The sequence below is a fragment of the Colletotrichum fioriniae genome, assembly GCF_027942845.1.
Source record: "Colletotrichum fioriniae strain IMI 355084 chromosome Unknown scaffold_1, whole genome shotgun sequence".
Taxonomy (NCBI): domain Eukaryota; kingdom Fungi; phylum Ascomycota; class Sordariomycetes; order Glomerellales; family Glomerellaceae; genus Colletotrichum; species Colletotrichum fioriniae.
This window is the reverse complement of record NW_027076837.1, coordinates 2,590,082-2,616,335: the sequence shown is the minus strand read 5'-3', so window position 1 is coordinate 2,616,335 and position 26,254 is coordinate 2,590,082. Positions and strand designations below refer to the sequence as shown.

The 26,254-nt window shown below is 53.5% G+C and overlaps 3 protein-coding genes across 3 annotated transcripts; 2 read left to right on the top strand and 1 right to left on the bottom strand.

The window, feature by feature from the left end:
• Nucleotides 1-18,920: 18,920 nt before the first annotated feature.
• N0V96_000666 (uncharacterized protein) lies at nt 18,921-19,493 on the top strand (the record flags this gene model as incomplete). The annotated part of the gene is made up of 1 exon (XM_053197633.2): nt 18,921-19,493. The coding sequence occupies one exon, from the start codon at nt 18,921-18,923 to the stop codon at nt 19,491-19,493; it is 573 nt and encodes a 190-aa protein (XP_053044856.2).
• A 2,979-nt stretch (nt 19,494-22,472) lies between these two features.
• Nucleotides 22,473-24,583, top strand: N0V96_000665 (uncharacterized protein; the record flags this gene model as incomplete). Its single annotated transcript, XM_065755998.1, has 6 exons — nt 22,473-22,603; nt 22,659-22,761; nt 22,852-23,368; nt 23,429-23,445; nt 23,526-23,910; nt 23,943-24,583. 6 exons carry the CDS (start codon nt 22,473-22,475, stop codon nt 24,581-24,583), a joined length of 1,794 nt encoding a protein of 597 aa, XP_065615238.1.
• Nucleotides 24,584-24,855: 272 nt separating this feature from the next.
• Nucleotides 24,856-26,254, bottom strand: N0V96_000664 (uncharacterized protein; the record flags this gene model as incomplete). Its single annotated transcript, XM_065755997.1, has 5 exons — nt 24,856-25,014; nt 25,191-25,378; nt 25,583-25,777; nt 25,984-26,007; nt 26,173-26,254. 5 exons carry the CDS (start codon nt 26,252-26,254, stop codon nt 24,856-24,858), a joined length of 648 nt encoding a protein of 215 aa, XP_065615237.1.

The window sequence follows — 26,254 nt, the reverse complement described above, 5'->3', positions numbered from 1 at the left end:
TGCACTCACATTCTTCAGTCTGACCTGCCATTTTGCGATGACCGGACCGACAGGGTTGACGTTCCATGATGCTCCTGATCCTTTGCCTGACTTGGCCGGGGCGGATGCTGTTTTCGTGATGATAACGGCCCCGGGGTTCGTCCTCGCAAAGAGGCGCGAATATTTCCCGTAGCTTGTAGATCGCTTGGCTTGGGGTTGAATGAATTGACCAGACAGAACGTGCGCAGGCTGGGCCGAACAAGCGGAAGAGCCACTGGCCCCCATGCTGCGTTGTCCTGTGCTCTACTGTATACACAGTACTGCGCTGCGGAGTGCGTGCTGGGGTGGTGGAGATTGGGCGGATAGTATCCATCAATCATTAGCAAGCCAGTCGGTCTCCCGTCTCTTCCTGGTGGCCGACGGGAGGAGGAAGTGAAAGGCTAGGAACCCATTCTTTGCCATAGACCGGACCGGATGGGATGCACTGATACTAGAATGGCACATCCACCGCGACCGCTCCCGTGCCGGCCGAGCAGAAGAACGTGGCCATATTGTTCTGCGTGAAAGAACATGTGCATAGCGGCATATGACATTTGTTGCAGGAAATAGGAAGAAAAGCAGCACCCCATGCTAACAGGTCGTATGCGGTGCTGAAAACTGGCTCGTGCCGGCCGCTATCTCGGGGTCCTCGACATCCAAGATCTTCCTTGAGTACAGGTAGAGGCAGGCAGGCCACATCAGGGCGGACCGTCGTGCTGCAGGCTGCAAGCCATGAATCCATGAACTTGATTTTGACCCTAGGATTGAGAAATTATGCGAATTACTTGCATTTGCGTGAGACATTGATCAGTCCATCCTTCAAAAGTTCGGGCCTGACATCAGAAAGCACTCGCATGCTGTAGGTATGTAGGAGACGACAAGGACGAGGCAGCATGTGGATGGATAAATTAGGTGTGGTGTGCGAGAACAGCATGGAGATGCTTTATGTCTGACTGTCGTGATCTCGATTGAACACGAGCCGGAGAAGACGAGACGAAGACTAGCCGCATCAGGACGGGAGGACGTCGTGCCTGTTTCCTAGACAAGATGGGTATCCGTAATCGCATGCTCTTTGGGATGGTATGGCGTGGGCCCGAAGTTGCCTCGCAGACAAGAGGGCAGACGGGCGACGGGGGCTGGAGGTGGCAGCCGGATCGGCCGTTCGGCAACGGCTGCCACATTCGGGTGCCCTGTTTGGTGAAGCCGTTGAGGATTGTGCGGGTGCAGTGCAGCTCGTCAATGCCTAGCATGAGCCATGATCAGATCCCGAGTCTGTCAATCTGTTCAATCAACCTGGGGGTGCTTGCTAGTCAAGCAAGTAAGGTGTTGCAGGTACCTTGAGAGCGATGATGCATTAGTGAAGAAAGGGAAAATGGTGGTTGACGAGGGGGGGAACACCAAAGGAGGGGAAAAGAAGATGGATTGCATATTGGCTGAGTCGATCCTCCGTTGTGGTTGGGCAGGCGGCAGGCGGCGGAGCGGCGGAGAGACATTCCATCAAGGCGGGCGGGAAGATGGAGATAGTGTGATGGACGCAACTGCGACTGCAGGCCGGACCTTGGTAGGTATCAGAATTAGTATCTCTAGTTTGTGACAGGAGACCAGCAGAGAATTCAAGAGTACCTCAATATACCAAGACTTGTATATATCCGTACATGGAGATATGAGAATTGAGATGGCAAGATTGCCTGCCGTTGGAGAGTTGACTCTGAGTGGCTCAGGCTGGGCGTGGAGTGCCTCTTTGGAGCGACTTGCCGGGGATATGTCTCAGTCTATTTTGGCACCTCATGATTGATTGTCTTGGATGGAGACGGTTGAGAGAAAGCCGCGCCTTAGCGGCTCCAGTGACGAATGGGTAGAGATGCCAATGATAAACGAGTGTGATGGCGGGACGGGACAAAGTGGAATGTGACGTGAGGCAAGTGAACAGTTGACTGGGCGTACGGAGTGGCCTGGACCACAGCCGGTGGTGTTCATATCTGAGGATGGGGCTGAGGTAGGTCATCCATTGTCCGTTCCATGGATGTGCAAACAAACAGGTGTGTTCGTATGTAAGGTAAGGTATGTGAGATGGAGAAGTGTGTGTGCGCGCGAGTGTGTGCGTGTGTATGTGTGTGCGCAAGTGTGGGTGCGAGTAGTAGTTCAGATGACATACCTCGGTGCTCAGGTCTCAACCACGATTGCGTGGTTATCTTTCTTTCCTACCTATTTTGAGGTAAGAAGAAGGTAGGTAGGTAGGTAAGATATCCGTACCTTCCATGGGAAGGTTTTCATGGAAGTCGAGGCAAGGCAAGGCAAGGCAAGGCAAGGAAGGTGAGGCTGGTACCTTTGGGAAGCACGCACGTAGGTAGGGAAGGAAGCTTCATCGAGAAGATCAGAGTGGCTACCTTCCTTGGACCATCGGATCCCAAGGCGGGCAAGTGTCTGTCCATCTTCCCCGGTCCTGCCTTGCTTCTTCTGCCTTGCTCCTACCTCATTTCCAATAGGTAAAGTAAGGTAGGTAAGGTAAGGTAAGGTAGTACGTCCCTACCCCGGATTCCGAGCCTGTCCTTGCCTCGATCGTGTATTTCTCAGCCCCGACTGCCTCATACCTTAACACACCTGTATCTTCATGGAAATCCGAGTACCTTGGGTACCTATTTACATTAGGTAAGCTACCTCTCGCCATTCTACCTTCCTTCACTACCTGAGCACCTAAGGCGAGGTAAGCAAGTAAGGTAAGCCCGGGTAGGGCAGGTATCTTAATGATCAACAACAATGGCTCGCTCAAGTACGAATAATTGAGAGATATCCACAGGAACGGATGTGTGTCTACGGAACACTTCCTTTCGAGAACCTTTGATGTATCCCCGAAATACTAGTCTCTTGGCCAAGTAATGTATCAATTATTCGCTTCGGTGCCGTGGATGCCAATTTCTTTCGGCTGCTGCGAGGGACATTGCGCCTGCCGCTAGATGAATGATGCATGGGCTTTGCTCCCTGCCCCCCAAGCCCAGGTTGATTTGATGCACACATCATTCGTCCGTGGACTATCTTCAGAGCCATCTGTCACTTCTCTTCTCTCAGGAGTCAAGACATACGTCTCGGCTGCTAAGGTACTTTGCACAGAGGTATACCACTGTTGTTCTCTGCCTACCTAGCTAACCCAACACAGATTGTTTAGCCCGAGTTCCTTCGGGTGGGTCTTACGGTTTACACATCGTCTTCCACCACGCACAGCTTTTGCCGCTGACCTACCTAGCCATCTATCTCTTCCTGTCAGACAACACTATCTGCTTTGGTCTTTCGTCTCAGCCAGCCCTCGACCGAACAGAAAACTCCATCAGACGATGAGCGAAAGAGGTGACGCTTGATGCCCCTCCACCCTCGGCTGAGATACGGATGCAAGAGGCATGGATGTCTTCAAACTCGCAGCATACTCTATTTTTCTTCCCACAGTCGCTTGTTGCTGCAATTTCCAGATCTTGCCTCGCCTCGGCCTCCTGTCCCGTACGCAATGGAACCGGCGGCCGCATGCGCCGTTCGGCAACATGGGCCTCGAAATGAACCACCCCCCGGAGCCTCCCATCCTCCTTGCCTTTGGCGATCCCGGCCGTTGACGGATGCTTGTCAATCAATGTCCGCTCCTGGCTGACCCATTATCCGTACGGATACACGAGTACACTACTCCGTACTGCGACGATTCTCCTCCGGTCCTCCACCATCGTAAAACAAGCTGCGAATACAACCAAGCGTACTCCGTATTCATCTTCTGTATGCTTACGGGTGATTTATGTCATCTTCACCAGGATGAGCCGCCGCCGCTTTCGCCCAAGCCGCAGCTTCCGTTAGAAGGACTACCTTGCTCTTCCCATCGCTCGACAATCCACAAAGTATCCCATCTTCGTCTCGTCGCTACACGACCGTTGAGCACCAGCTTCAAGACAGCACGGGCGTGTGTCAACAAAGTACCTTACTGTGCCTCTTGAGAGCCACTGCGCCTACTTTGGATGATTACGCCCTCCGACACTCACCATCAACCAGCATCGAGTAGAGGAGGGACATGGTGTGCTGCATCTGGCCCCATCGGGAACTTGCTAAGAGCCCACCACAGATCACCGTCGCAGGGAAGCTCGCCGTTAGCTCGACATTACGACGTGCTTGGGCGTTGGTTCAATGGCTCGCCGCACCCTCCGGCACGATGCTGGTCGGCTGCGACGCCTTGGCTGGCATCTGATTCCACCACTTTTGCCAACCACATTCCGTCACCCACTGCCTCCTCTTCGAATTCCATGCACTACCGAGCCAATGGATGCCATCCCGGCTTCTGCGCAGCCATGTCAAACGCCACTACGCCAGTCGCAACACTGTCGCTGTTCGTCGTCCACGTTGGATTCCAGAAGCATGAATGGGCCCGAATCTGGGTCCGAGCCTTTGGTCTTCCATTGGATTCCGCCATCAGCCCCCTTAGGGCATTTCAAGTGATTGAATCTTGCATGAAAAAGCTACCATCGATGCTTGACAATCGCCACTGTTACTTCACTATCGAGACTTGTCTGCACGACTGCCGTCAATGGAAACCCGCACCTGTTGGTATACGTCGAACTGCATTGGTCCTTTGGACGGCAATTGAAACGACCCATCGTACGGATACAGATAATCCACTAGCCAAGTTGTCGACCATGGTATAACTTGACACAGAAAAGTCGTCAAGTAAACAGGTTGGGGCTCAGTGTCCACCACGAGTCATGGCTTCTCGTGCGATTCTGGGCAGGCAGCCTGCGACTCCGGCTGATTGCGGGATAAGCCCCTCGTCAACCTTTCCGCAGTCCGCACGCCTCCAGGCCGAGCCGACATGAGCGGGACCTCCGTCCTCGAGACATGCGACCCAGGATCAAGTTTGTGGACGAGGGGTACCTACGTCGTCGGTGCATGCATTCAGCGCCCCTCTCTAATCGCCAGCCTGCCCAGCCTCGCTATCTTTTCCCGCATCGTAGCCAAGTTCTTTTCTGCCAAAGGGCGAACGCTCCGGCACAGGGCGTTGCGAAAGAGCGATTGCTTGGTCTCTGTCTTTTTTTGTATGGATGCTTTCGAGTCATATCAACCTTTGCCTCTGGGCCACAATCATGTTAAAGCAGCTCTAGCTATATCACCAATAATGTGTTCGAGGAATGCATCGGAGCCATGGATAGACGGATCATGGTTGACCACAAAAGTAGGCCTTACATGCCCTATTATACGCATCATCGCCCGCCCTTAGTCAACTTCAAAGGGTCGAGGCTCATGAAGGCGTTATTACCTATGCCCGGGCCAGCAGATCGCCGCTTTCCCTGGTTAATTTAGAGCGCAAATCGCGACTGATACTCTGGGGCAGAAACCAGGGATCTCCCCAGAATGTTTTAGCTCCTTCGGACACAATCCATGTTACTCCTCCTGGCGTGCTTGAAGAATGCCACGGCCACCCGGTTCGGATGACACACGGACCTTAGCACGGTGCAGCCGTCAACTGCCCGAGAAACGTCTGAAAATCAAGACCCCGGGAACTGTCCGCAAACGTAGCAGCCGCAAATTCGCAGCCGCTTGTACGAAAAAACAAGGCAGCTGTTCGAAACAGATCTCCATACCAAGAGAAACTCGTTCCTAGACTGGATATTCTGTTGCTAGGTTCTACGCGCCATGTCTTTAGGGGAAGTCGACAAGCCAGAAAGATCTCTGCAAAATCAAGCCTCCAGACGGACGGAACCCCCTCCCTCTGGATTTGAGGTAGAGAAAGGATGTGACAGTGACACAAAACGCACCCATCGCTCTGCTCCGTCGGACGGTTTCTTCAGGGTCCACTGTCTTGCCTATGCTCACACACTCCCTCGACGGGGACTGGAACGAAGCTTGAACCCACTCGGAAAACTCTGCATAGAGTCGCGGCATGAATATGCACACTGTCATATCGTCTAGCGACTTCATTCCTGCCTCTGAGAGTGTGGCTTTTGTCACTTTGTGAGCTGTCATGTATTCACAGAACAGACGAAGGTGCCGTCCGTATTGCAAATGCATATCTATTTTGAACGTGCTTACAAGCTTCTCGCACAGACTCCTGTCAATGACACATCCTAGAACCCCAACAGGCTCAGCGCGAGACGAAGATGAGTTCAAGTCAACCCGCAAAACTCAGCATCCTGATTCCGATTCCTTAGGGCACAATCCTATCTTGTGGCCTGATTAGATCGCGATCTGATGCGACCAAGACCAAGTGAAGATCAGAGCTGGCATGAACTCCTCACATCTCAGCTGTTCGCCAACTCCACAGTGTCAAGGTCCCTGCACTATGCAGTGTAATATACGCAACTGTCAGGCTTGTCATCACTGATACCGGCTCTGCAGTCTACCCTCATGGTGGCCAACCTCGGAACTGCGGGCAAGTTGCGCCGGCAGACCCGATGCGCTGCAAGCCGGCATTCGCCAATATCTGGGCCAAGAAGCGAGAAGAGGAGTCTAGAACACCGTTTCCTTCTGAGAGAGGCGCTCCAACCGCTCCCAAGCCACCGGATCCCCATGACCTGATGTCCAGTAGGAGAGTTGCATTACAAGAATTTCAGCTCGATGAACTCCTCGTAACTTGTTAGCACTTTTCCCCCTTTCGCAGTTGACGTCCTATCCAGAGATGCCCAAGAGTCCGAATCCTCTAATCTTCCTTGGGTGCAGTGATGGCCGCAGACTGCCTGTCAACTAGGAGTAGCCGTCCTTTTGTCTGCTTCTCATTAATTCTTACGTCTCACAGTACTTTCTCGGGAATTACCATCTCATACCGTCGTTTTTGCGCAGCCTTCTTGGGCCGCTGTGGCTTATGTGATTCTCTCTAACCGTTTCTCCGTCATCGTACATCAGGCCCCAGTCGCTTGGGTGTCGTAAAGGACGCTCACGGTATGACCCTCATGGAGGGCTACCTAGACAGGCTTCAATTCCATATCCGGATGATCCATACACCCACGCGGCCTGTGATGGATCCAGGCCCTGATGACAGCGCATGGTGGTATGGGTGGAATCGTGCGGGAAGCGTGTCCCGGGGAAGCAGGCAAGCACTTTCCGGAGGAGTCGATCTTGGATGATGCGCATCCAACCTCCCAGTTTCATGCAAACCCGTTGCTGTTTTGTCTGGATAAAATCCTATTGCAGCTCCAACCGTGCCTGGTGAGCCACACAGACGACGTATGGGCATGCATCCGCCAAGGAAGACTACTCTTGTGAGCAACTTCCCCCATTCTATCTCCGCTCTGTCATGATGAAAACAACCATTTGCTGCGCCAGACGCACAGGGTGCATGTATGGCAGCGTAATGAGTTGTCCAATTTCTGACGCATGTCTCACAGGTTGCAAGGACCCGGGGTCGATGCGACATCGTCAATTTGGCAGTATCCGTACTGAAGATGAGCTATCGTCTTTTCTATCCTGGACAGTTTCCAACGGCTTCTGGGCACTCTCTACGTCTGGGAAGTATCAAAGCAACGTTGGTTGAACACAAACTTCGCTCGCATACGATAAGTCAGCAGTGTAACACACGACGCCTCCCATATTGCACACACGGCGGCACGGCGGTACCCAGGGCCAAACCCTCGCACAAATTCATGAGATTCTGCTAGCTGTGTAAATGGGCAGCACAACGGCAGCAGAAGAGTCTTTGGCTGGGTTCTGGAACCCTCGAATTTTGAGTCACACAAGGGATCATGCATGGTGACCTACGTGCCATGATGCGACATGGCTATTGAGGACAGCCGTCCATAGGGCTGTGATGCCTTTCGACCCTCTCTTCTTACGTTGAATATTTCGATATATCTTGGACTCATCAAATGAGAGTCTTGATGGCAAGCTGTTGAGTCTCGTTGTTACGCCAAGGAGGGACCGCCTTTCCAGACTCGTAATGATCTGAGCTGCATGAAAGGGCTCAACCATCGACTCGGACATGCCCAGGGGCTCGCCCCTTTTGCCCCAGGTCAGTCAAGCCTCCGCATTGAGGCTCTCTTTCGCCAGGAACGAGTGACTCGACATGGCTCGGGAACTTTACTCCAGGCCGTCTCAGCCCATCTTCTGCGGTCCTGGAGTTCGATTGTCATGGGATGTATGCGATTCGTTTTCTAGAGGCACGGCAGGGCGGTCCAGCCGCTGGTAGGCTCGTTCAAGAAATCGGGATGCTTGTCAAGTGACTCTGGCGTCCTGCTCTTTCCTAAATCGACCCTCCACGCTATCTCAAGCCCTGTCCACCTCGTGAGGTGTACTCAGGATCACCGCCAACCCTTTCCGCTCTCGCCACCTGCCCCGCCGCACAGAGTCGTTCTCACGATGATTACTGGCGAGGTCCTCGGACCATCGACCCAGATTCCTCGAAGTGCTTACCGGATTCATTTGAGGTACAGGCGGACATGCCGTGGATTCGAAGATGAAGGATCCGGATCTGCAAGAGCAGCATCGAAGACGGCTTCGAAGACTACAGCAGGCTACCTTGGGGGTACATCTGTCATCCTGGAGCCCATCCAAACCCCGACTCTCACGCGAATAGCCCGGGTACTAAGACATGGTTGTACGCTCTGTCTACACGGGGTGTTTTTGCAAGTGCGTCCTGGTGTCAGACTGGGATCCAGGGGACCACCTGTGCCCAGGGTAGATTGTCGGTTATTGGGGACCGAGAAGGCCCCTCGTACGATGATTCTGGACTTGTTGAAGGAGGCTGTTCATTTCGAGTGGCAGATAACGACGCCCCGAACCTACACGTGGGTCCAGTGAGAATCGCCGTAAGTATGTCTTTCGAGTGAAGGTGGGCCTTCCGTGAAACGGCGTTGGCGCTCTCGCCGAGGGTCTTCGAATGGCGAGCGAGAGGGGAAGCAATATCCCGCTTCAGCTATGGCAAAGACGGGATGTCCTTTACCAAAGAGGAGTCCACTGTGAGCACGACGTAGGAGGGGTTGCTGGCGCTCGTCGAGGATACATATGTGCCCGAGATATGATAAGTGTCGGCGAATTGCTACTCTTATTTGCAGCTGACGAGCTCACTTCTAGGTGACGCAGAAGTGCGAGAGATAAAATGCGGGACCATTCATGTCGTCGGCCGTCTTGGGATACTGGTGTTCCATGGTCGCTGTATGCCTGTCGAGTAGAAGATTGCGAGGACAACACGACGGGCTGTGCGGATGAGCGGCGCTCGATATTGAGAGTCGGATAGACAGACGGTAAGCTTCCTGCTCGCTTGATTGCCGTCGATGAGCAGGGAAGTGAGTCGATTTGAGGAACCGTTCCTGATCTGCAGCTAGTAGTGGCCAGGACGGTCGCTGGCGAGACATTGGAGGGGAAGAGAAGCGGCTCGGGGTCGGTCAGCCACGCGGCTTGCGGCCCTCATCGTATACGTGACTCGGAAGGGAATCGGCCATGTTGGCGAGCATCCGGTGCAGCTCTCTGCTCCCGCTGCGGAGGTTCCACGCGCTTCAAGGTCCACAGTTGAAGAGCCTCCATAACTCTCTAGACTTCATCTGTGACCGGCTCAGAGTTCGAGTATTCTGTTTTGAGGCGATGTGCTTAAGGGCCAGTACCCATCTGATATCCCGCCGCGAGACTGGTTCCTGTACCATCCATGAAAAATATCGCGAGCTGTGTCGAGTAGGTATACGGCAATCGGGCGTATGTTATCGAAGGGACCGGCGGACATGCCGGCGAGCTCGGAGTCAGCATTTCGGCTGGCATAGAGAAGATTAAAAGAGAATCACAAAAGCTGGACCATGAACATCAAGCTGGGCACACCATAGTATTTAGAGAGAAACTCTGTCATCATTCATATATAACAATACGCATCCCACTCGGTCAGACGACCGCCATCCCCTTATCATAAGCCAGCTCACCGGGAGGGAAGGGGGGCAAAAAGTTGGCTCACTCCATCCACAGTGTGTAGGTACCCTTTTTTTTTCTTGACCGGTATGCTGGAATAGGCAACATCGGTGAGGCTGTATGCCATCGAAAACGAATGTTGCTATGAAGGAAGGACGGAAGAAGGAGGGGAGGGGAGGGGGGATAGGTAGGCAAGCAAGCAAGCAAAGCAAGCCGCACGCAAGCGTGGGGCTGGCTCTCTCTCGGGCTGTCATTCTCACGTATTGCACTTCTGGCTCTGCTTAGCCGAGCGAAACGAACAGCCCACCCACCACCCCCGCGTTTTTCGACCCCTACTCACCGATGTAAGCAGCCCCTTGGGCATTTGCCCCCCTCCTCCTCCATCGGTCATGGTAAGGGAAACAAAACACATGACGGGGCATTATTCTCTTGTGGTACATGTGGTCCGTCATTTCATCAGCGATGGGCACTGACCGGTGTGGATATCGCTTGCGTTGAGGGGGGATGGAGATGGAGATGGAGGAGGGCTTTGTTCGAGGATGAGATATATCATTTGACGGGCTAGGCTTTGATTTGTTTGTTCACATTATTGAACGTAGTTGAAGGTTTGTATGGGTAAGTTGTGAAAAGTGAAAGTTATATCTAAGAGGTATATATTTTTATCAGATATTTCTCCGCGCCTGCTGAGGTGCCTCTTGAGGATTAGACACTACGTATCGCATATTTATGTATAAGACGCCTACAGTATCTACTAGTTGCTGGGACACTCGTTATGGATAGGTGTTATCCAAGGCATATATCCTTGAGTTTCTTGGGTATTTGGACTGCACCTCTGGACCTTATGGCCTCTTCCCGTCTCTGCGTGATGTAAGTCGGGTGAAGGAGAATCAGCATGGCCCGTCTCTCTGACTCATGATGGCGCGGAGATTGTGATCTAGAGAGTAGGCCATCATAGAACGTCGGTGGAAACCCGTGAAGTTTCATTTACTCACTGCGCATGTACCTCACGACATTCAACATGATCCCCGGGGTGTTGAACCCAGGCTCCATGCTTTCATACCTAGTCAACGTGAGGCGATTTGATGTCCACGGTCGGCTTCAGTCAGTCTGCATTTTGGAACCTCGTTCAGGAATGTAGTCCTTATGGAGAAGTTGAAAAGTAACTAAAAGGAAAAACGATGAACTGCAGTACTACAGATCCATCATGAGTTTGGGCGTTACGACTCCCCTGCAGAAATGGAGACTCGAAAGAAGAAGCGCCCAAAGAAGAAAAGAGGCCTAGAATAACGATCTCAAGATACAGTTCCTCTAGAAGGAACGCTCAGGAGGTGAGAGGCTGATCTGAGTTTGGAAACGCAAATTCATCGTTCCTCGTTACGTGAAGGACACGGGAGGGGGTTTTCGTCTGTAAAAGAAAGTCAGGCGATATTCTTGGAAGGGGACGTGAACAATGTCCAAACGTGTTCAGGCTTGTCTCCTTTCTCCTCGAAAGTTCAGACTGAAATGGCGGATCATCTCATCTCATCCGTCACTGCCTACTTAGGAGAGGACAGATCAAACAGTAGTAGAAGGAACGAGGCACTAATACCCAAAAGAACTACCTCACTTGCTCAGTGAATCATCGCCTCGCGTCATCGCGTTATCGCGTATTCGCCCAGCCTTCACCATAATACACCACAACCAACAAGCCCATATATATACCCTCAAATCTATTCCCGTCACCAGCCAGGAGACGCCCCTCCAGGTCGGGGGATCAGGACAACTTGGTTGGATGATGGAGTGGTTCATGGTCCACACCCAATACGCCCACATGCCTCCTCGACGACAGGCCTACCGAGTTTCCGACTTCGAGTCTCAGCATGAGCACCAAGGGATATCGCCATACCGGTGGTGAACTCGTTTCTGTTTGTATTATTGAATCCCTATCAGGATTTTGATATTATGCTAACAGAGGAACCATGCGTGTCCGGGTGTTGCAACATCTTTCTGCCTCGATAGGCCGGTTTGTGGATACCCCAATGGCCATCACTTTGGACGAATACGACATACCACCAAATATCACCAGACCTGGAATCTCTGAAGCGACCATCATAACAGCTTCAGTAGCAGTTGCTCTCATACTCTACATCGCCGCAAGACTCAATGTCAATGGCATCCGCGGGAGCGCCGACGGCCCCGATGATAGCTCACCAGGGTTGACACAGAGACAATCTCAAGACCTCTGGATTACGAAGAAAGAGCTGTAGGTCATTGGTCACATAGGCCATCTGCCGCACGAAGCTAGCTAGCTATCTTGCCCCAGTATTGCATTGGAACACATTCTCTCTTAAGTGTCATGAAAGCAAATCTAAATAGAGCAGTTTCGATACTCTATCGAAAGACCCCACCCTCCTCCCCCCGGCTATCTAGTAGTCATTTAAAAACACCGACTTGGTACCATTGCATATCAGACACAACCCTTTCCGCGAGATCAAACACACACAAGAATGCTACGCCGATAGATGGGAACAGAGATACATTCGCATAGAGCCCACTGAGTTGTCAGGGTCACTTAGCCCGCGTAAGTTAATCATGGCATGTTCAAATGTCAAGCAATCTATGTCTTGAACATTATCGTCCAACTTGTTCTCCGAAGTGCTGCATAAATTAGAAACATCCCATTACTGTACTATCCTTGGTTCGCCCTAAAATATTCAAACGCATGGAGAGTTTTCCCCGAGCTAGTATTTGCTAAACTTAGTACCTGGGGTAAGTAAGGTTATAAAGGCATATGAATGAAACAGATATGCCAATGTGTTTCGCACGAAAAGGCCAGAGAGCACATGAGTGATCTCTGTGAGGACTGTGTGAGGTTAACAATAACGCCAAACATGGGGCAAATATACTCCGCCGTTCATCCCCCCACAAGCGACCTCTGTCTGGCTGTAGTCTCTTACGCATAATAGGGATTTGTAAACTTTACCCGTCCATCATCAGATCGTCAACTGAGCCCGTTCCGTCGCCATATAAGCCTACGTCAACATTGACAGAAGGTGGATGGTGCTCTATCATTCGCTGACGAAAACAAGTCTTTGGAAGACGATAACAAATGTGAGGCAAAAAATATGAGCTTTTCTTAGGATGATGTTTATGCCAAGGCCAGCCTAAGACATCCGGTCTCGTTCTGGTCCGGGGAGAACTGATCATCAGGGACCACCAGCCTAGCGGCGGCGGCGGCGGCGGCAGCAGTAGCATCTACTGTAACAAGTAGGAAGCGATGTCGATCGTAACGCTGAGAAAAATGATGGCAGAACAAGGAACATCCCGTAGGCTAAAAGGACCGATCTAGCTGAGATCACAACTTTTTCTCAGGAATAGAACATAACAAAATTAAAGAGAAAAAATCTTTTCACTCTCTGACTTGTAGGCTTTTTGCCATCCAGGTAGGTAAATGCCCGCGGGATCAACTGGAATTAGATACACACGATAAGGTTGGTCCAAGGGCCATCTTCTTCATGCCTAGATCAGGCCCTTCCGATGAACCGCTTTACAGACCTCGAGGCATTATAAGGATAAAGTCGAAACAACACGTTTGGTCCGATTCTTGATATAGGCACCTACACAACTAAAAAAGAAAACAAAAAGGCCAACAACTTCGCCGGGAGCTGGGACCCAACGCCGCCGGACGTCGAGACCCCGCCGGAACAGGAGACTTTGGGAACGGGAGAGCGGGTGGGCTATTTTGAGGTATATGCTCATGCTCCCATGCTGCGGGCTTGCAAATAGTCCCCGTACGTACATACGCCGACATGCACGATGCCAACCACATATTGTTCATCGAGAAGAGGGGAGGAGGGGAGGTAGCAAGGAGCCTGTAAGCAAGCCAAGAGGCTGCAATAGACAAAGAGGTCGCGCAGAAACCAACTCTCTTCGTTGACATCCCCTGCCTTGTTGGTATATTTGCAGCTCGTAATCATTGGCTGAGGAAGCCTTGCCGTGGTTTGTTTCCTCACACTCACTCCAACATACTATGTCCCCTGCAGTATCATCAGTGCCAGAACATGGAATTCCGATGAAAGGAGGCTGGTCGAGGCCGGTCGAGGCCAGATGTCACGGTCAGAGAGTTTGACCACTCAGGATCCGGGGTTTGCTTTCGAGTCCGAGCGAGGTTGGTCGAAACATGGTTGGAGATGCAACTCAAGATTGAGTTCAGATGGGCATTGTCGGGGAGAGGGGCCGGGTCGGAGGAGAGTGGGGCAAGCCCAGCGCCGTAAAGCCATCAAAATGGCGAGAGTTTTACGGATGTGGCCTGCGGGTATCGCCCGCCTTGCTTTTCGATTGGCCTTCTCCTTCACTTAACTGATGCTGTTAAACGCCTCAGGTCTTCATGTTTACGCCCACGGCGCATCTGTGGCTACTAATGCCAGCCCAGGAGAGCCACGCCAATACCAGTGATGACGTTGGGTGAGAGTCCTAGCAGGATCCCCAAAGTCATTCTGGCAATGGCCAAGCGAGTATGCACAAAGACCGGGCGGGTCTGTTTTTGGAATTCCAGGAGGATTCGACATTTATCTGCAAGACTTCTTGGTGGCGGGGTAGACATGCCACAGAGTCCGAGCAGGAAGGGTTATGGTTGGTGGTGGTCCTGCAGTCGCTTCACCTTGCTGAGCTGGCCGAGCAACTTGATTCGTGCAACTACAGGTTGGCATTGTGCGGGGAGCAGCCTGTCAGAGAACAGAGCTGGAAGCCAGCAAACCAGGAATTTTGTTGACGCTGGCGTTGGTGTTGCTAGAGGTAGTGGTGGTGGTGGTGGTGGTGGTGGTGGTGGTGGTGATTGCGGCGGCAGCAGTAGTGGCAGCACCAATGACCCAGCCCACATATCGAGAAAACACTACGTACGAAGGCTGCCGCATCTTCGATGCTGTTAACCGATTCGGCCTTCTTTCTGGATGTATCATGTCCAAACCCTAGTCCTGGGCGAAATCGTATGCTGCTGCTGATGCTGCTGCCACGAAGCGGCCCGAGGCTCGTCATCGTCATCGGATGTCTTTGGAAATTTTGCCCTGTCAAGGGAGTACCTTTGACAATGAACAAGGCATGGCGAGCTAGATTAAATCCAAACTCGAGAAGGGAAATACTTCTGAACTTTTGACTTTGGCCTGGGCGACTTTTGACGTTGACAGCAGATATAATAAGCATACGCGAGGCAAGCTTTGTCCTGCAACACATTGAACACAGTACCTATGGTGAGGCACTTGGCGATGGTGATTGGGGGAAAGCAAGCGTCATGTCTAAAGGATGCAGGATTGTGGGGTTGGTTAGGTGAGCCTGGCATTCGGGCCGGAGATTCATGTTGATTCATGAGAGTCTGGCGTTTGCAACTGGCCACTGGTGGGTGATAGAAAGTGACGGTCAAGATGATTTGCCGGAGAGAGCACTTTGCCCCGTTCCTTCTCGTCGCCCTCGTTCGCATGTGGAGGACATCCCGTGAAGCGCGAACCCGACTAGGAATGGGCTGCAGACGGTGAGTGGACAAGCGCATGAGGATTATTGAGGAGGGGCCCGGAAGGGGAGGCTGGGGGATGGGTGCCGGGACGTGGGATTTGGAGCGTTTTCATTCGTAGAGTGTAGCCTTTTAGCTTGATGCAGCTCTGTTTCAATTCGAGAACGATGGGGTCGACTTTGTGTCCCAGACGGCCTGTGTCTCGCGGCATCTCTCTTTGAAAGGATGTTGTTTTTCTGTTCGTCTTGTTCTCTCTGCGGCTGGGCCTGGCCGATGCTGTGCCTTGCATCCGCAAACCCGCAAACAGATGTTCCTGGAAGCTTTCTTGTTGTTCTGGTTTCGCCACACGCCAAATATTTGATTTGGAAATTGCAATCGGCGAGTTGGGTGTTTAGATGAGACTGACCCGAAGCACGACAAGGTGAGGGTGACCTGCCAACCGCCGTGTGTCTCTTACACACTTTGCTTGGAGGGTTGCTGGTGTAAGGTTATGCCAGTCAGTGTGTACTGTGTGCGAGAAGCCGTTTGTTGGTACCGTTACTGCAGAGCAAGGCCGTCGACGGGGAGACTGGCACCTGGGACACTCTCTCTCGTCTTCCGCCCACGTCGTCCATCCCATCTCATCCCATCAATCTCTGACCGTTATTTGGTCCGCTGTTCCATTCCTGCTTCGGTCTTGGCTGGGCGTAAGGTAACGTGGGATTGCTAGACGCAGTACTTGCGTTTGCGCGCGTGCTTGTGTGCGGCGGTGCGCCCGGAAACTGGGGGGATAGTCTTGTTCGTGTATGTAGGTCACGTTCTCTTTGCACTGCGCTCGGCGTTGAGGTGGGCAGAAAGCTCAGCAGAGGCAGCCAACAATGCCGCTACCACGACCACTGCCACTGCCACTGCCTCTGCCTCTTCGCCAGCGCGGGAGAGAAACACCACCAGCGCCAATGCCGTGCTCTCCACAACAGTACTCGGCGCAGTGGCCGTAGATTCGCAGGCCCCCTTCACACCATCGCCTTGCACGGCTTCGCTTTGCCCTGCTTCTTTGCCATCGTCGACGTCAAATCCCCGTCTGTTCCCACCCGGTCGACCCCGGGACCGGACCCAGATAATATTCATTAGTTCGGATTCTCCAGTCTCCATCCTCACTTCTCCAGGCCTCTCATTCGATCACCTGAGGCCCACGAGCCCGCCTTTTCTCTCACCTCACCGGTAATGCCTTGCTCGGGGACAGACCCTGGGAAAAAGCCGCAACATCAACAAAACATATCCGCTTCGTTGTAAACAAACCCAACCCAGCCAGCCAGCAAGAGATATAGCGAGAAGAAAATTCAACTCGACCGCGCTCCCTGGGGCAAGACACTCCGGAAGCAACCTTTGTAACGCTGAGCCGTCTGGGCCCGTCCTGAGAGCCCGCAACCTTAAAACCCGGCGGGCTAAAGGTTCCAAACGACGCCACACCACTGCTTCCGCTTTAGAAGGGTAACCCCTCCTTCTTCCATGTCAAAGTCTCGCGCTCCAGCTCGGTGCACTCGATCCTTCTCCGGGCGCATTTCTTGGTCTTCCCCACGTGCTCCATGCCAGTTGGGAAAGGAATGAGGCTGATTCAGGCGTAGCCAAGCGGGTTGCGGATGCTCGGCGCACTTTTTGGCGGTGGCCTGGGCTCGCTGTTTCCTGGTGCCGATGCGGACGGTCGGTGTTGGCCCTTGTACAACTTGCCTTGCTTGGGGTGTTTTGTCACTATTGTGTCTCGTTTCCCCATTCTCGTTTTCCCTCCCCTCATCTTGTTTCTCCGCTGGACCAGGTAGACCGTGTAGCTGTCGTCCACTGCTATTTGCAGCACTACGACGGCGACGACGTAGCAGCAGCAGGTGAAGAGGAGTGACGACAACGACGACAACGGCTAAGTCGACGGCAACGGCAACGACAGTCGTTCTTGGCCTACTCGCACTCGGCTTGAGCCGACGAGGTCTTGGCCTTGCAGTCGCTGAATCAGTTCTGCGTGGGCAGTGTCTGCTGAAAACGACAAGGTGAGGCAGGCCGAGACGACCGCCACACACTCTTCTCCATCGCTCATCCTATCCCGTCCCATCCCATCCCATCCGCCTGGGGACTCCGCCCATTCCGCTGCGTCAGCCTGTCGCTCCCACCTTTCATCTCGCCCATTAGATAACCCCCCCGGCGCCGCTCATCTCGCTCCCCCTCCCATCTGGGTCCAAGTCTCACCGTATGTTGGATGACATGACCGCCGCTTCTTCGTCTCGGTGGATTTAAATTTGCTCACAGTCACTACCAGACACATCGCGTCGTCTTTGGCATCGAACCATAGCAGCCGTTGTCGCCGCTGCCGTCGCCTTCTGTCGCCATTGCGTATCTCCATTGCCCGATCCATGCATCGCGTCCGGTGATCATAGTCGCTGTAAAGAGAGTCGTCTCTGAGAGACTGGGGTGCGGTCTGCGGCCCCGGCCTGCATGGTGAAGGACTCGTCCCGGTCTGGCAGTCTGGCCATCGCCATCACCAGTTGGTCGAGAGAAAAGCTTGGTCCGTCAAACAAGCTGCCGCCACCGCTATCGACGTCGGCCGCACCAGCACGCGACGCTGCCATCAGTAGAGCATAGGAAAGGACAGGGACCGAAGGTGGAAACGTGTGCATGAGGTGCAATTTGCCTGTAAACAACAAGATCAGCAACGATGACTTCGTACACGGATGTAGTGGGCGCTGCGGTGCCGGGCAAATTGTCCAAGTCGCGAAGCAAACCAGTGGTGAAGCCGATCCTGAAGAAACTGTCGCACTCGGAAAAGAATTCTTTGGATTTGGATCGTGGTTGGGATGAGCAGCAGACAATGTTTGGAAACTATGGGAGCAGTTTGGGTGGTGGCAGCCTGGGACGAGAGAGGGAAGGATCTTTTGGAGGAAGGGACGTCAGCTTCAGCATCTCGGCCACCGAACTTCACCACAGCGGCAGCATCAACAACGGAAGGAGCAAATTCTCCCACGCCCGGTCTACCAGCGGCACCTCCCACGTCAGTGTTGCTACAAGTGGCAGTGGCCAGCGAAACGGCAGCTTCGTCCACCCTTTCCAACAAACACCGCGTACCTCAACACCACCTCTATCCTACGCCAATTCTCTCGCCAGCATCGAACACGCCAACAGCAACAGCAATACAAACATTTCTGCCGGCATTCCTGCCCCCCGCGACTACTCCCCGACAATAACAGAAGACGACGACGATCTGCTCGATCAACACTATTTACACCATCGCAGCAATCACCACCCGCCATTACCCTCATCTTCTACAATCCCCATCACCAGCAACCCTTCCTCTTCTTCTTACCCCAGGCGACCCTCACTGGCAAGCCGCACTTCCTCTCTATCCGATATCAACAACCACACTGGTCCTCCGTCATTGCGCATAAACACCAGTCGTACAAATTCCAACACTACCTCATCACGACTAGTCCACGTATCTAGTCACTCGGATATCAACATATCAGCTGGCAGGCTTTCAGAATCAGCTGCCCCCAGTAGTACAGCACCTGTACTTTCACCTTTATCTTCAGCTTCGCCCTCAACCTCAGTCACTGCCATGTCGCCTCTTCGCACCTCCATTGACGGCTTCCGCCTTCGCTCTCGTTCTGAGCTTGACTCCAACTACCACCAGGAGCGTATCCGCCAGGAGCGCCGCCGTTGGGAGGAGAAGGAGCGTCAGAAGAGTGAGAAGAAAGACAAGAAGGACATGCGCGATCGAGAGCGTGCCGATTTCAAAGAGGCACAGCGCTATGAACGTGAACAGCACCAGATGATGAAGAGAGAGGCAAAGGAGGCCGCCCGAAAGCAGAGCTTCTCCCACAGCACCCGCAACAGCTCCAGCGACATTATCCGCCCTTCCATCAGTCGCAAGAAGACTCCCTCGGATGCCAAGAAGGCCACTGCCGACGCTGAGAAGCTGGCCATGGGTGCCCAGGGCGACGTTGGATTTGCCAGCCGCAACTACGCCAGCACCAACCAGGGTCAAGAGCCTGTTGCTGATGAGCTCATGTTTGAGGGTCCCCGTCGCTCCCAGACTGCCAAGCGCAAGACGCAGGGTGCCTGGACGAGCTTCGTTCTTTGGTTCCGGACTAGAATTCTGCGACTCCAGACCAACATGGCCAAGAAATAAAGGGCTGTTCAGAAGAAAGCACTCTCTCGGCCTGCGGCTGCCATCTTTTCCCCTTGTTCACCTCAGCGCTTATCTCGGGGCTCACCGCCCAGTCCGCATTCTCCCGCCACATCACACAACATGGTACACAACAACTCCGAGCATGAATGAGACAGATCCTTTCATCATGACAACGGGCGGGCAAGGCAGCCCTTGTCCTATTGCATTTTACCTTTCATCATATACCCCAAGCCCCAAAACAACCCATCAACACAACCGCTCTACCTCTTTTCACGACACCACCAGATGCCCTTGCAGAGGCCAGGGCCTCTTTGAACTTTTTTACGCTCTCAACAACACCCACGATTATGACCAGCATTCAGACGAATTTCCGGACATGGGCTGATGAGCAAGAAGAAAAAGAAAAAAGGATTTCACTTCCTTAGTTTTTTTTTTACGGAACTCGGATTGGCATGGCGTTTGGGATTTTTTCAGTTCTTTGTATCTCACCATTTTCCCTCTCTCTTTCTCTCTCTCTGGTATGACACTCCTCAGGAAATATGGGAGAATCACTCGTTTGGCTGCCGTGGGAGACGGCATGGACATAGGGATTGAGAAGAAACCTTGGGCCCTCGTGGGCTTCTTGGAGGAAACTTCCGATGAAGGGGAACGGCGTCTTGGTTCCGAGCGAGCGAGCGAGTGAAATGGGCATCTGGCCAGAAAACAGCTTATTCCCACGGGAACAGCGCGGCCGTATGTAGAAGTACAGAGTCAAAAATGGGAATGGCTCCTTTCCTCGTCACTGTGTGCATTACGAACTGTGAAATTGAGTGAGAAATACTGTAGGAAATCTGCAATGAATCGTCATCAAGCCTAGTGGAATCAGACCGAACACCAATTGAGCTGGGGTGGAGAAAGACGCATGCACTTGCAGTCTTGCATGACAGCCCAGTCCATGCCTCGCCAATTCGGAAATGCATGTGATCTTTACTCTTTTTTCTGGAAACATTTCCCTCGACGGCAGTCTACGGATACTAGCTCGTAGCGGGATGGCGGGGTAAAGAAGAAGAAAAGAAAAAAAGGTGCCAAAACAAAATGGCTTGATGCTCCCTTCCCGAAGTTCCCCCTTAGCGCCCCCCGGGGGAAGTGGCGATCGTGCCATCGCGGGAATGTGCAAATCATGGGATCCTGGGGTAAAGATTCGAGCGGGACAAGATTGCGATGGCGCGGTTTCGATCATGTCATATCTTTACCTAGTTCGAGGCGTTTCTTGGACAGTCTATATGATGTGCCAATATATCTTTGAACAGGACCCTACATGCAGATTGAAAACGTAAGGTAACCACCAACTGGCTTTTCTTTTTTCCCAAGTGAGAAGAAAACGAAAAATGCTCCGCGGAAGTACCCGTTGTTGGGACTCGGAAGGCGCCAGCGATTTTTTTTCTTTTCTTTTTCTTTTCTTTTTCGCGCCTTCTTCAGGTCGCGTGTGCCTCGAGGTGTTGACCGACGGGAGATCGGCTTGTGTGTGGGGTTGGGAAGGTGGCCCCGACGCGACTGCGACGCCGCACGCACCGAGGTTGCCTTATCTCTCTCTGTCTTATCGATAAAGGGTTTCGGGAGCTGACCCCGTCAGATACCTAGCGATAAGGCGAGGAACCCCGTCCGCGGGTCCCCAGACCGCTCCTTTGCGTAAGGTACCTAGGTATCTCACACTGGCAGAAACAACATCGACAGAGAAGTAACCCCAAAAACTCGGGCAGTTCTAGCGCTCGCTTTGATTCTTCCAGGCCCTTGCGAGTTGAAGAAACTTGTCCGACTTTCAATGTCTACTCGCAGTGAATTCAGCTGGATGGGCATAAGCCTGGCTTACCTACCTTCCGTCTTACGTGATGCGCATTCGGATCCTGGCAGAGGGGTCTCTCTGGCTGGTCCAGCGAATAAGACAAGTCAATTGCGGCCTGCCCACACATTAACTGCGCGACCAATAGCAACACCGGGCCTCGACGGGAATGTGACCAAGCACGAGATAGGCCGTCCCCCTCTCTCCACCCACTCTTTGGCATCACAAATTGACTGGAGTTGCCGAGGCATATGAAGCTGCTCGTGACGTCTGCGAGTGTCAAACGTACTTACGTTTGCCCTTAACACTGGGCAGGGAAGGTCGGTCGACTGGCGATGCCTTGGCAAGTTAGCCCCAGGAACTCATAGGAAGATGGGGCTTTCAGCTGCTGGGAACCGCCATCAGAGAAGAGAGCTTGCGGCGTGCGCTGCACCGCGCTGATCCGAGCTCCCGCGCGGGTCCCGAAGCTTTCTGGTTCAATGTTTTGATTGATCCCTCCCCCATCAATCAGCAGCATCACCACCTTAGACATCTGAGGTAAGGTAAGACGAGCTAACGCAAGGGAGTCCTCCATACCTCCCCTCCTTACCTTAGTCCGACGTGATTACCGAGTAGAAGGGAAAGAAACATAGTAAGGTAGTCCGAGCAGAGTGCTTCCATTTGCTCCGCTTCGCTTATCCGTTTCGTTTCAACTTTTGCTCGCCCTCAACCTCCAAAATCGTCCGAGTGTCCGCTCCTAAGAAGCTACAGAGACCTTACTCTACTCCGTACGCACTACAGTCTCCAAGGCCAAAGCTCCCAGCCTTGATTCCCTCTTCGATTCTTCTTCAAGCAGCAACAACCCCCCTGAAACTCTAAATTCACTCAGCCGAGCTTGACCTTCCCCCAAAAGGGTCCCCTCAACGTCCCTTCTCAACGGCTTCTGATCCTGCTATCCAGGTCTTAAGCCTTTTCTTCGGTTTATTTTGGCTCTGCTTCAACTTTTTTTTCGGTTTCGTGTAGCTCCAACTCCTCTTCCTTCATCACACGTCGGCTGGTCCAAAAGACATCCATCCTTGACCAACTGCTTCGGGGTCCTTGCCAAACGCGGTCCACGACGTCAAGACACCAAATCAGCTCCAAAAATCGTGGAGTAATACTACAGTCAGACAAAATATACAATGGCCCCGAATCGTAAATATGCCAATTACCCCGGTGCCCGCGAGGCGCCGACGCAAGTAAAGACAGAGACCCAAAAGGAGGACCAGAACCCCGTCCTCCGCGGCTGGCCTCTTGTGGCGGGTGCAACAGCGTATGTATTGAGTCTCACTCATATGCTAACTCATGAGCTGATCCATTCTACATAGACTCGCCAATTCCGGCGTCATCCAGCGCTTCTTCTGGCGTAACGCCAAGTTCGGCTCCATCAGAGACCTTCCTGGCCTTGTCGATTACAGATACCGCTTTCAGGTCCGTCTTCTTCTTCTCAGCCTCTGCTCACCGCTGAGCTTCAAATGACACTCGCAATCTAACCTCCACGCCGCTAACACTCATTGCCAGCCCGATGTGCTCGTCCTCTCCGAGACAGGATCCCACCCGGAACCCCTCGCGCTCACCAAGGACCTGACAACCCCAGCACCACAAGACCAACCAGGCCGCTACCTCTCCAGCGCAGATTACCAAGCCCTCTATGCCTCAGGAGCCGTCACCCCGCTGGACGTGGTCCAGTCACTGCTGCCCCTGATCCGGCGCGCAGAAGGCCACCCCCCGCCGGAGACGGGACCCTACGCAAACGCCTGGGTGGCATCCCACGGCCGCGAGGACCTCGCCATCGACGCCGCCCGCGCCTCCACTGAGCGGTGGAAGCAAGGGAAGACCCTGGGGCCCCTGGACGGCGTCCCCATCGGTGTCAAGGATGATTGCGATGTCAAGGGCTACGTCAGCCACAATGGCATGCAGTACCGTCCTGACCTGCCGTGGTTCAAGGCCGCCGACAAGACGATATGGCCCGTCCAGCAGCTTGAGGCCGCCGGCGCCATCGTCTTGGGCAAAAATGCCATGCATGAGCTGGGAGGAGGTCCGTATTGCCGCTCCCTATCAAAACTTGAAAGAACAAAACTGACAAGAGGCCCTGCAGATACCAACGGTTGCAACGTGAGTAGAGGGAACCGTGTTTTAGGAGACGACGGAACCTTCGTAAACCCCTGATTCAATAACTGACTTTGTTACAACAGCCCCGTTGGGGAACCCCCACAAACTGGCACAACAAATCGTACTACCCCGGCGGTTCTTCCTCCGGAGCCGGCTCCGCCCTTGGCGCCGGCATAGTCCCCATCGCGATCGGTACCGACGCCGGCGGCTCCATCCGCATCCCGAGTTCCTTCAACTCTGTCTACGGCCTGAAACCCTCCCACCACCGCACAATGGCAATGAACTCGTCCGTCTGCGTAGTCGGCCCCCTCGCCGCCACCGTCGCCGACCTCACAATCGCCTACCGCCTCATGTCCCGCCCCCAACCCAGACGACCCCATCCAAGGGCTCTACACCCCTCCCCGGCACTCTCCCCTCCGCCCCGAAACTCATTGGCATCGACGAGGCGTGGTGGTCCCGTGCAGACCCGTCCGTCGCCAAAATCTGCCGCCGCGCCGTAGACCACTTCAAATCCCAAGGCTACACCGTCGTCCCCATCAAGATCCCCTACCTCCGCGAGATCCAGCTCATGCACTCGGCCACCTGCGTGACCGAGATGCAGGACCTCGCCCGCCACCGCCACCCGGACCCGGAGCAGTGGCAGTCCATCATCAACCACGCGAATAAGATCACAATGTCCGTCGGTACGCAGACGCCCGCCGGCGACTACATGAAGTACGCCCAGCTCCGCGACCTGCTCATGAAGCACGTTGCCTGGCTCTACGAGCAGAACCCGGGCATGCTCATCGTCACGCCCACCACCCCTCTGCCCGGTTGGCCCCGCCAGCCCGGCGACGACGCGTACGGCGTGTCTGATGCCAACACCACCATTGCCAACATGAGCTACGTCTACGTCGCCAACGTGAGCGGGTGTCCCGCCGTCACGGCGCCCGTGGGCTACGTCGACCCCGTCCAGGGCGAGGGTAAGGTCCCCATCGGGCTCATGGCCATGGCGGAGTGGGGGTGCGAGGAGCAGCTTCTCGGCTGGGCGAAGGAGGCCGAGACGTACCTGATTGAGGAAGGGCGGCAGAGGCCCGAGGGGTGGGTGGACGTTGTCGAGGTTGCCAAGAACGGCGGCCTCGAGGCGAAGAAGAATATCTAAGAGGGCAAGCGAGGGGTATCCAAACCGGGGAAAGAGGCAGCATGTCGTTCACTCACTTTGAGGTTATCAGAAATCAATGTAATCGTATCTCGGTGCTTCTAGCCTGTGGAAATCTAATCATCACGATGAATCAAGCACATAACAAATATGGAGATTCTACATTTTCATCATCGTTGATATCATTTCTTTATCATACTCTTTTGGCAGGGAACATACGCCCTCCACACCTGATCCTCAATAATCGACACCTTATTTCATTAACTGACCACGCTTTATTTCATAAACTTGGACGCCAGGCCCATGATACCGCCCTGCTGCTGCCCTTGACTCTTGAAATACATCTTGAGCGCCATCTCGCCCGCCTGTTGGATAGCAGACTCCTTGCTCGTGCCGTCGGCGACCTTGCCCTGTGACTGGCGCTGGTCAAAGAGCTATTTGGAGAGTAAAAAAGCGTGTGTTAGTTACATTGCGCTTGTTCGACTCTTTCATGCCAATAGTACAAGGGGTTTGATCAGGGGGATTAGAGTAGAAGAGTAGACGGATATGTAGTTGTAGATGTAGTCGTAGACGAAAGTGTAGGTGTAGAAGGAGAAGAGGAACCACTCACTCGACTGGCCTCGGCCATGGCGAGACCGGCGAACCCGCCCTGGGACTGCTTCTGTCCGCCCGTCTGCCCGCTCGAGAACATCTTGAGCGCCTGCATCGCGGCCGCGGCGCCGAGGCCCTTGTCGTCTGCCTTTTCGTCGTCGTCGTCGTCGTCGTCGCCAAAGTATTTCTTGTGCTTGTTGACGGCCTCTGTTGGGTACTCAACATCAGTACTGGTATCATGGTGAGGATGACCTTTATTGCCCTCCCTCTCCCTCTTTCACTCCCATCTTTTACTCTCCCCTCTTCTCGACACCATGATACCATGAGGTAATCATGAGAAAGAGAGAGTTCGACGGTTGGAAAAGGGGATATGGGGTGGTGGCATCTGAAGAAAGACAAGAACCAACGCACCATCCTCATCAATATCCTCGTTCCTCAACTGTCCCTTCTTCTGCGTCAAGGCGCCGAGCACACTCGAAAACAGATCCGTGTCGCCGTGCGATCCCGCATGGCGCGAGGCCTCGTTGGCGGCGTGGCGGTAGTCGTCCTCGTCATCGTCGTCGGCGAAGGCTCCGGCGCCGGCGGGGTAGTTGCCTCCGTGGGACTCTGTTTTTAACGCGGGGTGATTAGCTTGGGCAAAGGTAGCTAGCTGTAGCTGCTCTTGAACTCTCTATAGTTATTCTCTCTAGCAATCAAGTAGACGCAGGTACTCAAATCAAACAAAGCAAGTTGACCACCCCCAAGTGCAAGGGGAATTCGGTCCGATTCGAAAACATGAGATGAAGGATTCTAGCAAGGAGAAGAGTACTTACTGTCGCCGCCGGGAAGGGGCTGGCCTAGATTTCCAGTATCACAATCAGTCCAAATCTTCTTTCTTCGTCTCTCTCACTTTTGGTGATATTCAGGGGCGGGGGCGGAGTTAAGATCCGGGACAGCGGGGTACCAAGGCATCCCAATAGAGGGGCAACAAAGCTTGTAAAGGGCCAGACGAGCGCACATACCGTAACCCTGCTGCTGCTGCTGCTTGGGCTTATCGTCGTCCTTGGCGAGGTACTCCTGTGCGGCGTTCATGAGCTTGTCCAT